This window comes from Gopherus evgoodei, chromosome 1, assembly GCF_007399415.2.
Source record: "Gopherus evgoodei ecotype Sinaloan lineage chromosome 1, rGopEvg1_v1.p, whole genome shotgun sequence".
NCBI lineage: Eukaryota > Metazoa > Chordata > Testudines > Testudinidae > Gopherus > Gopherus evgoodei.
The window spans coordinates 233,075,188-233,092,578 of record NC_044322.1 but is presented as its reverse complement, the minus strand read 5'-3'; the positions used below and the strand labels follow the sequence as shown (position 1 = coordinate 233,092,578).

Below are 17,391 nucleotides of genomic sequence, written 5' to 3'. Positions count from 1 at the left end.
GTTAGGTCAATGTAAGCTGCCTTGCGTCGACCTAGCTGTGGATGTGTCTTCACTTAAATTTGGCTCCTGCCAACTTAAACGCCTCTCTGCGCTGATTTAGTAACACCACCTCCCCAAGTGGCGTAGAGTTGTGATCAATATAATTAGGTCAGTTGCTTACAGTGACTGTTACTGGCTTTCAAGAACCATCCCACAATGGCTGACGCTGAAAATACAATCAATACAAGTGCTCCTGGTGAGGTTGTGCACCACCACCACAAGGAGCCAAGCGCACGTGCGCGCACAAGTGATTTAATAACTATTGTGGCTGTATGCTGATGTAAGGTTAGGTTGACGTAATTTTATAGTGTAGATATGGCCTTAAATCTACTAACTTGGTTTTTAAGGTAAGTAATGATCAGTAGATTTTCGTATCTTACTGAAAGCGGTAACAATTTAATGTTCAATATGTACATTTTTTTTCATCGCTACATGAATGTTCATCTGTCCAGGGTCTGTGGTGTGCCTGAGCGCTGGAAGGAACACAGGGATTTCCAAAGCATAGTGAGACAAGTTCTGGTGCATTATACCCATGTCAGCAACAGTTATTGAAGTAAAGAAGTTGGACAGCCTGGCCATTTCTCCTGACTCTAAAACTGGTTAAGCCTTGCATTTTGAGGCTATAAAGAGGCACTTCCATTCAGAGAACCTTTTATGGATGAAGAATACTATTTAAATTCACAGTATTTATAAGTTCTGCAAACCAGACTTCTTGTCTGTTTGGAAATATTTAAAAACAACCGACTCCCCTGTCCCCCCATACAGAGGACTATTTCTTTCACTAAGTTAGGCTTTAAAATAATTTAAAGTAGAGACAACAAGAGATTTAACAGCAAGTCCACTGTCTCCAATCTAGTCCAGGTCATATTGATCAAGAATTGGGACTCAAGGAAATACTGAATGGGTCCATCAAAGCTGGTTTGTTCACCTGGACACTGAGAGAAATTGCTGTGCTGGAGCAGTTTGAAGCATCTAAGCAGGAAGAGAAGGGGTGTTTGTGGGGCTGTGTGCTAGGAATTGACTATAGACGGTAGGATCTATAGTCATTTAATTTGTGCAGCAATGTCCGCAATGGTAGCCGGTCTTGTCTAATTGTGCTCAGAGGGTGAAATTCAGAGGATTTAACAAAAGGCCTATGCAATGCTTGAAGCCTGCTTTGGTTTCTAGTTCTGATAAATATTGAGATAATGAACTTTAAGATAGTGACGTTATGCTAGTTTTAGATAACTTATTTCTAGTGTGTTGCTTTGAATTTTTCTGACTCTTGAGGTTCGTGCAGTTGGACTCATGACGTGAAGGAAGGCTAGCTTAACTTGTGGAGGGAGATAACAAATAGTGCCATTAATGTTAGAAAAGAGAATGCCACAAAATGCTTCTCATATAGTCAAGTATCAGAGGGGTAGCCGTGTTAGTCTGGATCTGTAAAAGCAGCAAAGAATCCTGTGGCACCTTATAGACTAACAGACGTTTTGGAGCATGAGCTTTCGTGGGTGAATGCCTGAAGAAGTGGTATTCTGCATCTGAATACCTGCATCTGAAGAAGTGGGTATTCACCCACAAAAGCTCATGCTCCAAAACGTCTGTTAGTCTATAAGGTGCCACAGGATTCTTTGCTGCTTTCTCATATAGCTTTTCTGTAAAATATCTGGCACTTGTTGGAATGCCTTGTATAGCTCCTGAGGAACTTTCTTCTTTTGTGAGTAATGTGTGCATCTCAGACACTCATGCTCATTAAAATCTCCATAAGAAGACCACACCATCACGTACTGTCCCTAATATCGTGTATTCTGTAATATATAAAATGTCAGCAGCAGAAGTGTTGATTCCTTTTTGTGTCCTGTTTGCTTGGGACTAGGATTAACAAAATGCCAGGATATGTAGCTAAGTGAAAATCCAGTAATTCATGTTGCTTTTCAGCCTGCAAAGTGAGTTGGCACTTCTCAGGATCGTATATTAAATCAGTTGAATGTTACTGTAATTGGTTAACGTGTTATGCACATATATTTACACTACTGGTGTTATAAGGATTTCTTCAAGACACTCCTGCGTTGTCCCTCTGGCTTAATAGAAATGGCTTCATATTAACAGTTTTCTTCTGCTCACTAGGATGTGATTTGTTGTAACTGTAAACTGTAAAACTATAAACTGGAACCAGCAAGATGATGACTAATTAGGAGGGAAATGGTTTTAACATGCCTCTGCTTTGCCAAGGAATATGAAAACAATGAGAGCTTTGTCAAGTCTGTGGGTCAACTAGCCTGCTAGTGATATATGGTGTTTTTGTAAGCATGCCACATTTTGCTTTTTTTTTTTTTTTAAGTGCCGTTTAGCAGCTGAAATGTGATTTCCCATCTGTTTGCCCCAACAACTGCTGAACATCACCGTCATGGTTGTGTGTTGTTTAGTGATTGGACACATCCTGAGTAACATAGAAGCTGGTCCTCTCTGGCAGGCGTGTAGTGCAGTCTGCCTTTATTTAATTATTTTGCAGTAGTTTGAAAAGCTGGGAATGTGGACAGATAGCAGTTGCCAAGACATTTTGTGTCCATACACTACAGCTCCTCAACCCTGCAGTAGTCCTTTCCCCTCACCCCAGTGTTTTGCTCCTTGCTTCTCTGTAATCCACTTCTCCCTTTCTTTCCAGTTAGTCATGACTAAGGCTAAGATTTTGTCACGAGTCTTTTTAGTGAAAGTCATGGACAGGTCACAGGCAGTAAAGAAAAATGCACGGAAGCCATGACCTGTCCCTGAATTTTACTAAAAAGATCTGTGACAAAATGGGGATTTGCGGGTCCCCACACCACCTGCAGCGGGGCAGTTGCGTGGTGGCTTGGAGCTCTGGGGACCCCCACCACAAATTGGGTGTTTGAGCTCCAGGGTCCCCTGCTGCCCAGGGGTAGAAGCTGCGGGGCCCTCTCCAACTGCAGCAGCTGGGGGCTGTGGTGCAGCCCTGTTGCCCGCAGTACCGAAGGTCCCTCCGCCAGCCATGGCAGCCGGGAGCTCCGTGAGGTGTCCCTGTTGCTTATGGCTGCCGGGGCCCCCCCACCAGCTTCACTCTCCAGGGGAACCCTGAGCTCCTGACTGCTGCAGGCTGAAGTCATGGAGGTCACAGAAAGTCATGGATTCTGTGACTAAATCGTAGCCTTAGTCATAATGCACTTTCCGTATGCCTTGCCCCTACCTGTCTTTAAGGACAAGCTGCAGCACTTCATGTGCCAAACATCCTATCTGCTGGGGCCCAAGCTGTATTAAAACTTATGAGCTTCCCTACTTGGAAGCCTTATGGCAAACTGTGTGTACGCCATCCATTGCTAGTCATCAGAACCCAAATTCTGTAATAGGAAGGGGCCTATTTAGTGGGGAGTTCAAAGCTTGGGCCAAGGCTTTAAAAAGTAACTAGTAATTTAAGAGAGACCTTAAAAGAGGCTTACCTTTTAGAAAGTTCAGCACCTCCCTCCCCTTTGAAAATTAAGATGTCTCAAATTGGGCACCCAAATCACTAGTCACTTCTGGAAAATCTTGGCCTTGGAACTCCCACTATTCCTCCTTCACCCATGCAAAACCCTTCTAAAACTGAAGTGTTTACGGTCTCTTCCATGAAAATTTCAGGTGACTTACTGTCAACATGATCTGCTTTCTTGAAGCAATTTAGAAGTTAATGACTTGCTGAAAATGCAGTGAATTAATGAAACGTTAATATTCATAGCACAAATTCCATAGCAGTAGTCAGTAAGTTTTTTTAAAAACAATAAATAACTGATCATTTTATAGCTGATGGAGACTTGGAGCACCTAGTCCAACAGAGAATGTCACATGCCCATTTCAGCCTGTTGGTACTAATTCTGATTGTTTTTCAGATGGATGGAAGATTGCCATGTGAGTTAAATTTACCTGTAATGGCACACGTCATCAACTTGAGTCCAGAAATCCTAGAGAGGTGCTGAATCGTATCCCCACCCCCTCAAAAAATAGCATCCAGCTCTTCTTGAACTGATTTACACTACTTGTTTTTTATTGCTACCTCATAAACTGGTGCTGGATTGTATTTCAACCAGTGATGAAACACTGGGGGGTAGACTAGATGACCCTTGCAGTTCCATCTAACCCTATGATTCTATGATATATTGTTTTAATAAATAAACTCTATCTGAACAGTTAACATTCCTTCTCTTTCACTTCAACTCATGATATCCTGGGTAGTGAGTTACGGGCTCTTTCTTATATTTTAAGTATCTTTTAATTGCTTTTCACAGTATGGAACCGATACAAGATATGTCTGTAAGCTTAAGAGCCATAAAAGGAACATGTTATCCACTTTGCAGTCTTTATCCTAGCTATCTTTGCAAATTCCAACAAACAGCTTGAAAACAGATATTTAAGAGTAGGTTAGATGAATGTCTATCAGGGATGGTCTAGACAGTATTTGATCCTGCCATGAGGGCGGGGGACTGGACTCGATGACCTCTCAAGGTCCATTCCAGCCCTACAATCTATGAATCTACGAAAGTTCCCCAAATACCTATAGAAAACTTTAACCTTAAACTTCAATATCCTAAACGATATGTAGCTTCTTCTCTGCTAGTTGGAGGTTGGTGAGTGAGCAGTAATAATTGTAAATGAACTTATTTGGCCTGACGCATCAGGTTTTTGGCTGCTTCCAAGAGCAGGATGGCACCTCGGTGACCAGTGGTCTGATCTAGGATGGGGAATGCTATGTCGTGCCTATGTGAACATCCTGTAAGACACAAGCTGGCCATGCTAGTTAGACTTTATCCTGGTTCTGTGTCATGAGATGTTTGCCTCATTATTTTTGAGAAGTTTGGAGTTAAACAGATCCAGATCTAAAACATGCTTGAAGTCACACACATAAGGAATCCTATCCATTTCAATGAGATTAAAATTATACACAAGCTTTACTATTCGAGAATCAAGGGTGAAATCCTCCTGGGGTGAAATCCTCCTGGGCCCACTGAAGTCTATTGGAGTTTTTCCATTAAATTTGGTGGAACCAGGGTTTCACCTGAGGTTGGTTTGTTTTTCAGAATGTAAATGACAAAGACCATTACTCACTGTGTTAATATGGTTTCAGTGACAAACGTTTAGTTTTTATCAACCCAAGCAACTGTATTGGACACAAAGTTGGGGCAAAAGGATGAATTCTGACAGGCAGTGAGATGAGGGAAGGATGATTTTGGGAGGAGAGAAACTAGACTCTGTTGAGGGAACCTCTGTTGTGGAACTTTTTTCTCTAATAGATACTGCTAAGTAGAGCTAATTAAATAACTGATGGCTAATTTAGTAGAATAAATAATTCTTTTATTTCTGATTGTGACTTATCTGTAACCAGATGTATTTTTTCTCAAGTTTATTTGTCAAATAAGTTGATTCTTGATCTGTAGCTTGTTCATAAACCATTTTCCGGCAAGTATTTGATATTTGAAATTCCAGCTATTTCTAATAGGCATATTGGTCATATAGCATTGTTTCAATTTCCCGGCTGGGTGGACTCTTAGAAGTAGTTTCTGATTCAAAATACTCACAATTATCAATTTTAATTCTGCCTTCTCTGTTTGTTTGCGTTTTTCAGTGGGTATTCCTGACTGTAAACTAGAACGCCTATGAATACTCACAGACAATGAGCACAAAAGGGATGCAAGTGCAGTCAAACTAAATTTATTTAGCAGCTCTGACAGATATTATCGGGAAACTGTTTGTGGTATTTGCCTATCCCAGCTCCAGTGCTAGAAGGTGTGCTTAGCCTGAACAGGGAAAAAGTTTAACTAAACCAGCATTAAAACTAGAACAAAACAGTAAGAAATAGTACAAGGAGGAGCTTAGTAGTACTAGTATAATTTCTTCCTTATAACTTAAAAAAAAAAATTATATCAAACTGCCACAGTTGAAATCAGAAGAGGATCTCAAATTAGGCTCCTTTTGATACAAATAATATGGGATTGCTTAGAAGAGTATTCTTTGTGAGGGCCCCACAACTCTGGAAGTTGATTTCCCAGTGTTGCCAACTCGCATTTTTATCATGAGTCTCAGTCCCTCGAGTCATGTGATTAGTTGAGAATCTCAACTTTCATTTAAAGAAAAAAGTGAATGTCTAGTCCTCAGGGTTGTGGAGGAAAGCTTGAAAACATGTCTCAATAGCATTTTGAATCTCAAAAGCAGAAAACAAACAGAAAATACAGGCCCCTGCCTCCTTTTTTTTAAAAGAAGATTTCAACTCATTATTTTCTTTATGGAGGCCTGACTTGTGACGTGGAAACTCTCGTGGTTGGCAGTATTGTCTTTTTGGTCCAAATTAGCCTGAATCTGAGGACCTTTTGGGAATGTTTCAAAGCTTACCTCTTTCCTCCCCTTCCAGAATTTGAAAATGTTGGGGGAATTATTAAAAGTGGGGAATTGTTTGAGGAGGAAGGAAAGGGATTTTACATTCTTAGGTAACCCACCACCAACAAATCATGCTATCTGAAATTGTGCTGCTGCACTTAAAATATGTTTATGTCATGTCAAGGATCCTGTTATAGCACTTCTTTATACTGCATTATTTATTTTAGCTGCATCTTTTCAGTACACACTTTTGGTTTTCCCTTCTCTTTCTTCTCTCTTGACTATATTACATCATCTAAGGCCATCTAATAGTTTTTAATCCTGAATTAATTTTAATTTCCTCTTAAAGTGTTTCCTTCTTTTTGGCAGGTTTGTTCCACTGCTGATCTTTCGTAGCTCAGTTGTGTGTTATTAACTGTTTAAGCAGTCAGACTAATTCCATTATTTCCCATCTCTTCTAGGACTGCTCAGTGGGCAAACTTCCCCTACAAACAGCAAATTGGAGAAGCTGGACTCTCAGCAAGTGTTACAGCTGTGCCTACGATACCAAGATCACCTTCATCAATGTGCAGAAGCTGTGGCCTTTGATCAGAATGCTCTAGTGAAACGAATCAAAGAGGTATGCTGTACAATAGGTGTATGCTTTCAGAGAGGGAGATAGCTGGGGTTGAACTAGGACTAGCTCAACAGCTATAGCAGTGCTTGCTATCTATCACCGTAAGTCATTTGCAGTAATCCCTTAGGCTCTTCTTTCAAAGAGAAACTTTAAAGGTAAGTAAGTGTGTGTGTATGTGTATGTTTGTGTGTGATTGAGTATCCCCTTGGCTTGAGCAGTGGGCACCCTAAACCTTACTGGTGAAAGATTTGCCATATGAGACTAGATCGTTGGACCTGCCTCATGTAGTGTCCAGTTCCTGACGTTCGAGGCAAATGTACACTGACCTGCACTTCTAATGCACCTGCCCAACATGGTTCTCAAACTTCCCTTGTTTACTGCGTGCCGTTTTGTGAGAGAATCTCTTGTGGACCCTCCTTCTCTCCCAGTGCCTGTTAACCCCAGCTGGTTTAATACTCAGATTGATTCAGTATGGAGACCAGCAAAAAGGGCTTCATGGAGCATGGCTTATAACTAAACCAATGTTTGAGAATCAATGACCTGGTCAGTTAAGCAGTGGCACACATGGGAAGGAAATTATTCCTGATGCAAACAGCATACACCTTGAAGTCTGCAATTGGATTATTCTTGTATGTATACTTACTAGTGTTGTCAATGGCCATTAGACCGTACAGATTTCAGAAGTTAAGGTACAGTGCAAGGGAGAGAGAACTCTTAGAACAGCATGTCTGTCAATAATCCATGGGTGGATAACCCAACCCAAAGCATAGTGGAACTCGCTTGGGAATGTTGCTTTTGACAAGAGTAAATGGTGGCACCAAGACCAAATGCACTTTAGTACCAACGGGGTGGAGTTTGTTGAGCAGGTGGTTAATTCCTACCAGCTCCCTATAAACAGTGACCTTGTTTTATTGTTCTATTGGCTCAGGATTAAGAAACCCCATAATATGAACTGGATAATAAATGTGATTAATGGGCTGTTTTGGAGAACTGCTGTGTTTTCATGATGTGCTGAGTCCAAAATATCATGAGAACCATACCAAAAAAAAAATATTAAAAAATCCCCTTTTCTACTTTGGTGAGTGAAGATATAAAGCCAGCTATTACGCAGGTTGCAAAGATACTTGCAGATGCTGGTGACTCAGATCACATAAATCCAGAACTTGTTTAAATTGCCAATTTAATGACAGTACAGTGCATTAATTCAAATAGTTTGTAATTCTTTTGGCCATTAGAATGCAAGGTCCAGTATCAAACTAATTTGAAGGACTGGTAGACTCTACAACTGGTTTCTGATGCAGTTTCACTTTCTGTAGATGGGTTTATTTTATGCAGGGTAAGTGGCATGGCTACCACTCCACTTAATGATTATGATGCTTTCATTTGGTTCATAATACCTTACTCTGAGGGAAGGTGTTAACTTAGGCTATAGCAGGCTCAGTAGCTGTATTGAGGCCCTGGTCTATGTACAGTTTTTGTATCAACACGGGTATGATTGTTTTGATCAAAATAGGGTGTTTGCACAGCTGAAAAGGTGTGTTTTTTACAGCAAGATAATTAATGCAGATAAACATATAGGAAAGAAGTTACTAGCTAAGAAAAACCCTTGGATGACAGATGAAATCATTGCTCTGTTGAATGAAAGAAGGAAAGTAAAAGCACAAAGATTGACATCAGAAGAAGAGGAACGCCAAAGACTAAATGAAATGATAAAGAATAAATGCAGATTAGCAAAATAGAAATGGTTGAATGAGAAATGCACAAAAAATTGAACAGCTGGATAAAGAGAACAAATAAAATGAGATATATCAAAAGATAGGTATTTGGTTACAGAAGAAAAATGATCAATATGTCCCTTAAGGAAAAAAGTGGATAATATATGATAGACCTTAAAGACAAGAATGAGACATGGGGAGAATATATCAAGGAACTATATTGTGATGATAAACCTGAAAAACCTCCACTAGAGACCTGTCAAATGAGCCCACCAGAAATGGGTGAAGAAATCATAGCGTTAATAAAAGGACTTCTGAATGGAAAAGCATAGCTTATCATGTGATACCAGCTGAATTGTTGGAAAGAATAGGGGATGAAGACTTTAAAGCCCTCTCAGAGGTAATGAATGTTTGAGACAGGAGAATTGCCGGAAGATTTTATCTCACTTTGTATCCAAATCCCCAAAAAGAACAATGCGATGGATTGTTCTGTATTCTTTACAATCAGCCTCATGTCACATGTCTCTAAGATACTCTTGCGAGTTGTTCAAGGCTGTATAAAATAAAAGATTGATAATGAAATAAATGAACAGCAATATAGCTTCAAACGTGGAAAGCCACAATAAATGACTTCATGAACTTAAAGCTCATATTAGAAAGACCATTTGAAATGGGGAAAACAGTATACCATATATACTCGTTCATAAGCCAAATTTTTTAAGTAAAAAAGGGCAGCACCAGAGAAGGGGGTTGGCTTACGAACAGGTATAGAGAAGGAGAGGTAGAATACAGCTCCTCCACACCAACAGAGGGAGCGAGGAGAGGCAGCAGAGCCAGAAGGGAAGAGGTGGGGCCAGAGTCTCTCCGCTTCTGGCCACGCTGCTCTCCTCCCAGCCTCCGAAGCAGCTGCAGCTCTGGGGCTGGCAGGCGTCAGCAGTGCCACTTGTCCCCACCCCCCAGAGCAGGCTGTGGCTGTTCCACCTTGGCGCTGGAGAACGTTGCACTGCCCGGTCTGGCCCACTGGAGCAGGCTGTGGCTGCGCTGCCCAGCCTGCTGGAGCAGCTCCAGCCAGGCCAGAGACATCCTTCCCTAACCCTCCACAGATAAGGTGGGAAGGGATGGGGTGGAGAGAGTGCTGGGGTCCCGTGCTAGTGCTGCGGTCATGTGGGGGATGGTCACAGGGATTACTCCCCTGATCCCCAGCTTCTCCCCTCCCCCAAAAAATTTCCCTACCAGTTGCTGTCCCGGCCCGTCAGGGTAAGCAGCTGGCACACTGGGACACTTTGTTTACTTAGGTTTACCTCCGTGCCTATGGACGCTCAAGGTAAACAAACCATCTCAGCCCGCCAGCCGCTTATTCTCATGACCCGGGAGCCAAAGTTTGCTGACCCCGGAATTATAGGGTCGGCTTATGAACGGGTCATAAAAATTTTCCATTTTTACTTCTGCATCTTGTGGGGGTTGGCTTATAAACAAACTGGCTTATGATCAAGTATATGGTAGTTGTGTTTCATTGACTTCCAAAAAGCATTTGACAGAATTTACCACTACAAATTGCTCAATATATAAAGATTTGCAAAATTCCAGTGAGTGACACAAGTATACATCAAGTGAGAAATTACTACTACTTAGAAAGCATCATTATGGAAGATCAAAAATTGAATGCAACACCATAATATCAAGAGCAAAAGGGACGTTGTGGAAGAATAAACATCTGAGTTAAAATTTAGTCTTTGGATTTGTCACTTCTCCTAAAAACTTACATTTGGTTTGTGTTTAAATTATGGCTGTGAAACATGGACCTTCAAATGTATAATAAAGAAACTACAATTTTTGAATTATGGTGTTATAGAAGAATTCTGAAAATATCATAAGTAGGCCACATAACCAAAGAAAAAGTATCTGAGATTATTGAGAATCTAACACTTGTTATAGATTTTATGAAAAGAGATTTGATTTGCATGACACATTTTAAGAGGTTCCATGGGTGATGCATGTTTATGGGCAATGGTGGAGAAAGCTTATGACAGAAAAAGAAGAACTTGGATGAATGATGTGGTATCCTGGTTGGATCAGAATGACTTATCCATCCACAAAGGAGATTAGCAGAGGATTGTATAGGATGTGATACCAGGTTTGCGAACGTCTAGTAATGGAGATACTGTAGGAATATTTAAAAAAGGTTCTAATAGTGATTCCCCCAAGTGACAGTGACCCCCCAGTTTCACCAAGTACAAAAATCTTGTAGTTCTTATGTTAAAACTTATAAGTGCCTGTCTGCAGAAAACGGTGATTGTATCTGTCCTGTGAAAGATACTGTATTACTATGTAAAACTTACAAACAAGTTAATTGACTTTGTTCTTGAAGTAAACAATATGCTAGCCTTAAGCTGTAATTGATACAATGTAAACAAACAGACTCCCACCCTCTGTGATTACAGGGCCGGGAATCTCATAGGAATTAACACACACCCCAAAAGTGGTGGAGACTGTAAATTAAAATATGGTTAAGATATGGAATGTATGATGATGAATGTTTGATGTACGTGAATGGTTAGGGAAGTGCCAGCCTTGAAAGGATCCATCGTCCGAAGAATGTGTCAAGTGGACCACCAGACAACCTCTGGAGGGTAAACTAGGATCCACCCTAAACATCTGGAAGGAATATGCCACTTTAAACAGTGTGGAGCCACCAGGAATGTGCCATCTGCTGATTGAGCCAACAACAGCAGGCTGAAACGATTCCCATAGACTAACATAGGAATTAATTCCTATAAAAATGGACTCTTAAAAACTGAGGACTTTGAGTCTATGGTTCTGCTGCCAGCCTCCAGGAGCATCAGGTGCATCTGACACAGACTCAGCTCCATCCTCGTGACCAAGATACCTGGCCAGTAACTTGGCATGAGCAGTGTCTAGGCTGGTAACTGTAACACCCATACAGAACCTGAATGAATGATTGTGTGAATGAAAATAAAATATAATATATAATAATATAAAAATATGTGTGTGTGTATAAGGAATAAGCAGTGATAGGAATAAGTAGTTAAACAACATTGTTTGCTTTTATCTTTTGCTTTATTATTATATTTACAATAAATGTGGCATCTTTGCCTTATCCCTCTTAATAAGATCCTGCTGGTTTTTATTATACTGGTATAACAGTACCACATGAGAAGAATAATTAATGCATATTAGCTATCTTGCTGTAAAATCCTAGTGAAGACAAAGCAAAGTGGATATATTTTAACTGTAGTGTAGGTTACGTCTACAATACGAAATGATTCAAACTTATTTTATTCGAATTTTCGGAAGCGATTTTATACATTCGGTGTTGTGTGTCCCCACTAAAGCGCGTGAATTCAGCGGAATGCGTCCACAGTACCCAGGCTAGCATTGAATGTTGGAGCCGTGGTAGCTATTCCACAGTTCCCGCAGTCTCTGCTACCCATTGGTATTGTGGGTTAAGCTCCCAGTGCATGATGGGGCAAAACATTCTTGCAGGTGTTTCTGGGTGTGTGCCATCACTTGCTCCTCCCTCCGTGAAAGCTACAGCAGACGCCATACTACCAGCAGATGGTGCAATACGGTGCACTGCCTGTCTCCTGGTACTATGAATCCACCTTGCATGTCCTCTCATCTTTCTATCTACTCTTTTATCTTAGCATTTCCCACCTTTTTTCGGCTACCATGAACAGAGCTGCACAGCTTCTCCCGCTTTTTCCATGTTGTGTGTCCTGGGATCCCGTGGAAGCTACAGAAGGCAACAATTCCTCTCTGTTTTTTGGCCATCGTAAATAGAGCCGCACAGCTTCTGCTGCAAACTCTGCTCACCCACTCTTGCAGCTCTAATGAGCTTCCCGACTCCATGAAAGCTACAGAAGACAACCATTTACCACCTCTTATCAGCCATCTTGAACCGAAGAGCTTGTTTTGCACCCTTTTTCCAGGATTACCTGTGCATGAAGCCTGCTCAAATCTCCACTGCAGTTTTGACCATTCTAAATACCTTGCACATTATCCAGCAGTATGTGCAGTACCTGCAAAACCGGGCAAGGAAGCGATGACAACACAATTGCTATACTGATGTGATATGGACACAGACATTCCTAGAAGCACAGCATGTGGTGACTGGGAGATAATGGTAGCATTGGGCCAGGTTCATGCCGTGGAATGCCGATTCTGGGCCCAGGAAACAAGCACAGACTGGTGGGACCGCATAGTGTTGCAGGTCTGGGATGATTCCCCATGGCTGCAAAACTTTCGTATGCACAGGGCCACTTTCATGGAACTTTGTGACTTGCTGTCCCCTGCCCTGAAGCACAAAGACACCAAAATGAGAGCAGCCCTCACAGTTGAGAAGCGAGTGGCCATAGCACTGTGGAAGCTTTCAACGCCCAACAGCTACTAGTCAGTCGGGAATCAGTTTGGAGTGGGCAAATCTACTGTAGGGGTTGCTGTGCTGCAAGTAGCCAATGCAGTCATCGACTAGCTGCTATCAATGGTAGTGACTTTGGGAAATATACAGACCATTGTGGATGGCTTTAATGCACTGGAGTTCCCTAACTGTGGCGGGGTGATAGACAGAACACGTATCCCTAGCTTGCTCCCGGCACCCCAGAGTGGCCAGTACATAAACCACAAGAGGTACTTTTCCATGGTGCTGCAGGCACTGATGGATCACAAGGGATGTTTCACCGACATCAACGTGAGATGACCAGGAAAGGTGCATGATGCTCGCATCTTGAGGAACTCTGGTCTGTTTGAACCGCTGTAGGAAGGGACCTACTTCCCAGACCAGAAAATTACTGTTGGGGATGTTGAAATGCCTAGAGTTATCCTTGGGGACTCAGCCTACCCCTTAATGCCATGGCTCATGAAGCCATACACAGGCACCCTGGATAGTAGTAAGGAGCAGTTCAACTATAGGCTAAGCAAGTGCAGAATGGTGGTAGAATGTGCATTTGGATGTTTGAAAGCTCACTGGTACAGTTGACTGACTCGGTTAGATCTCAGCACAACCAATATTCCAATTGTAATTGCTGCTTGTTTTGTGCTCCACAATCTCTGTGAGAGTAAGGGGGAGATGTTTATTGTGGGATGAAAGGTTGAGATAACTCGCCTGGCAGCCAGTTTCACACAGCCAGACAACAGGGTGATTAGAAGAGCGCAGTGGGGCGTGTTGCACATCAGAGAAGCTTTGAAAGCCAGTTTCATGACTGGCCAGGGTACGGTGTGACAGTTGTGTTTGTTTCTCTTGAAGTTACCTGCCCCCTATATATATATATGGAAGGAAATAAAGTCTAAATTGTTTTAAAACTGTTCTTTATTATTTGTTGCACAACACATTGAGAGAAATCAGAAGGCAGACTGGGGAAGGGAAACGGGGTTGGGTTAGGGGGGTGGAGGAAGGGGCAGGAACAAGTCGAGAAACCAAATCAAAAGTTTGCATATGCCAGCTTTCTGCTGCTTGGGCAATCCCCTGGGGTTGAGTGTGTGGGTCCCCGTTAGCCTCCCCCCCTCGTGTTCTTGGGCATCTGGGTGAGGAGGCTATGGAACTTGGGGAGGAGGGAGGGTGGTTATACAGGGGCTTCAGCAGCACTCTGTGGTCTTGCTGCCTTTCCCCCATTAGATCCACCATACAGCGGAGCATGTCAGTTTGCTCCCCCATGAGCTGGACCATAGCGTTCTGCCTGCTCTCATCGCGCGTGTCCCTCCTCTCTTCATGTTTCTGTAATGCTTTACAGGACTCCGCAATTGTTTGCCTCCACGCATTCAGCCAGGCCCTATCGGTGCAGGAGGACTGCATGAGCTCAGCGAACATGTCTTTTCGAGTTCGTTTTTTCCGCCTTCTAATCTGGACCAGCCTCTGGGATGGAGTAGATAGGGACCAGGTTGAAACATTTGCACCTGTGTGAGGAAAAAAGGGAGGGTAGTATTTTAAAATATACATTTCAGAGAACAAAGGGGACACTTTTTGGTATGAGTAAGCTGTCACACAGAGCCAGGCAACAGAATTCAGCTTGCAGGCAGCCTAGGGGCACGCAGGATTCTACTTCTTCTACATTCATTTTAGTGTTTTCAAACTTCTGGGACCCCTTTCCCATAGCAATCCTGCTGGGTTTGCCATGAAGGAGGGCCTGGAGGCTCATAGACTCATAGGTCAGAAGGGACCAATATGATCATCTAGTCTGACCTCCTGCACAAGGCAGGCCACAGAACCCTACCCATCCACTTTTATAACAACCCCTAACCCAGGACTGAGTTATTGAAATCCTCAAAATTGGTCTGAAGACCTCAAGCTGCAGAGAATCCACCAGCAAGCGACCCATGCCCCATGCTGCAGGGGAAGGCGAAAAACCTCCAGGGTCTCTGCCAATCTGCCCTGGAGGAAAATTCCCTCCCGACCCCAAATATGGCGATCAGCTAAACCCTGAGCATGTGGGCAAGGCTCACCAGCCAGCACCCAAGAAGGAATTCTCTGCAGTAACTCAGTTCCCATCCCATCCAACATCTCCCCGCAGACCACTGAGCAGACCCATCTGGTGATAATCCAAGATCAGTTGTCCAAATTAAACTATCCTATCATAACATCCCCTCCATATATTTATCAAGCTTAGTCTTAAAGCCAGATAAGTCTTTTGCCCCCACTTCTTCCCTCGGAAGGCTGTTCCAGAACTTCACTCCCCTAATGTTAGAAACCTTCGTCTAATTTCAAGTCTGAACTTCCTTATATCCAATTTGTACCCATTTGTCCTCGTGCCTACATTAGTACTAAACTTAAATAATTCCTCTCCCTCCCTAACGGTGACCCCCCTGATATATTTATATAGAGCAAGCATATCCCCCCACAGCCTCCTTTTGGCCAGGCTAAACAAGCCAAGCTCTTTGAGTCTCCTTTCATAAGGCAGGTTTTCCATTCCTCGGATCATCCTAGTAGCCCGTCTCTGGACCTGTTCCAGTTTGAATTCATCCTTCTTGAACATGGGACACCAGAACTGCACACAATATTCCAGATGGGGTCTCACCAGCGCCTTATATAACGGTACTAACACCTCCTTATCCTTGCTGGAAATACCTCGCCTGATGCATCCTAAAATCGCATTTGCTTTTTTAACAGACGTATCACATTGGCGGCTCATAGTCATCCTGTTATCAACCAATACCCCAAGGTCCTTCTCCTCCTCTGTCGCTTCCAACTGATGCGCCCCCAACGTATATCTAAAATTCTTATTATTAATCCCTAAGTGCATGACCTTGCACTTTTCACTATTGTATTTCATCCTATTACTATTACTCCAGTTTACAAGGTGGTCCAGATCTTCCTGAATAGTATCCCTGTCCTTCTCCATGTTAGCAATACCCCCCAGCTTTGTGTCATCCGCAAACTTTATTAGCACATTTCCGCTCTTTGTGCCAAGGTCAGTAATAAAAAGGTTAAATAAGATCGGTCCCAAAACCGATCCTTGAGGGACTCCACTAGTGACCTCCTTCCAGCCTGACAGTTCACCCTTCAATACGACCCTCTGGAGTCTCCCCTTTAGCCAGTTCCTTATCCACCTTACAACTTTCATATTCATCCTCATCTTTTCCAATTTAACTAACAGTTCCCCATGTGGAACCGTGTCAAACGCCTTACTAAAATCTAGGTAAATTATATGTACCGCATTTCCTTTATCTAAGTAAAATTAGCCCTTGAGAAGTCAAAAACCCTAATCCCAGATCTACATTTGTTTATCCTTCTGTCTAGTTTGAACTGAATCAGCTCATGATCACTCAAACCAAGGTTATCCCCTACCACCATTTCTTCTACAAGTTCCTCACTGCTCACCAAAACCAAATCTAAAATGGCATCTCCTCTCATAGGTACTTCAACTACTTGATGAAGAAATCCATCCGCTATCACATCCAGAAAAATCTGACCCCTATTATTTTTGCAAGCACTCGTCCTCCAGTCTATATCCGGGAAGTTGAAGTCTCCCATAATCACACATTTCCCCTTCGTGTTTACTTCATTAAAGACATTAAAGAGGTCTCTATCCATATCCCAATCAGATCCGGTGGTCTATAGCACACCCCAAGCACTATCTCAGGGGAAGCTCTAGTTGCTTTTTTACCCAGTGTGATTTTTGCCCAGACAGACTCTGTCTTATCCATTCCATCGCTTCTTATTTCATTACAGTTAATCTCATCATTGATGTACAAGGCTACTCCATCACCTTTGCCTTTCTTCCTGTCTTTTCTAAACAGCACATAGCCTTCAATACCTGTACTCCAGTCATGAGTACTATTCCACCAGGTTTCGGTTATCCCTATAATATCCGGTTTCATTTCCTGCACCAGTAGCTCCAGTTCCTCCATCTTGTTACCTAGGCTCCTCGCATTAGTGTACAGACATTTTAATTTTTGGCGTTTGGCGTCAGTGACATTCTTTCCCCCGTCGTGCACAGACCTTCTACCACCAGCAGCACCTGTTGTTCTGGTTTCTACTCCACTATTCCTCCTTGGATCAATCCTTTGGTCCGCAAGGGTATCCCCTCTCACTTTGTTTACTTCCCTCTCCAGGTTATAATCCGGTGTGGAGATCTCCTGAACATCTCCCAACCATCTCTCCCAACTTCCTAGTTTAAAGCTCTCTTGATGAGGTCGGCAAGCCTCCATCCTAGAATTCTATTTCCCTCCTTA

General features: G+C 42.5%; 1 protein-coding gene across 2 annotated transcripts in view; it reads left to right on the top strand.

The window, feature by feature from the left end:
- BORCS5 (BLOC-1 related complex subunit 5) overlaps positions 1–17,391 on the top strand; it is a 131,455-nt gene that overhangs the window by 91,418 nt on the left and 22,646 nt on the right. For both annotated transcript variants that reach the window (XM_030539336.1, XM_030539325.1), the window contains exon 3: positions 6,837–6,994. In XM_030539336.1, coding sequence (XP_030395196.1) covers positions 6,837–6,994 — 158 coding nt within the window. The remainder of the gene's footprint in view (positions 1–6,836; positions 6,995–17,391) is intronic.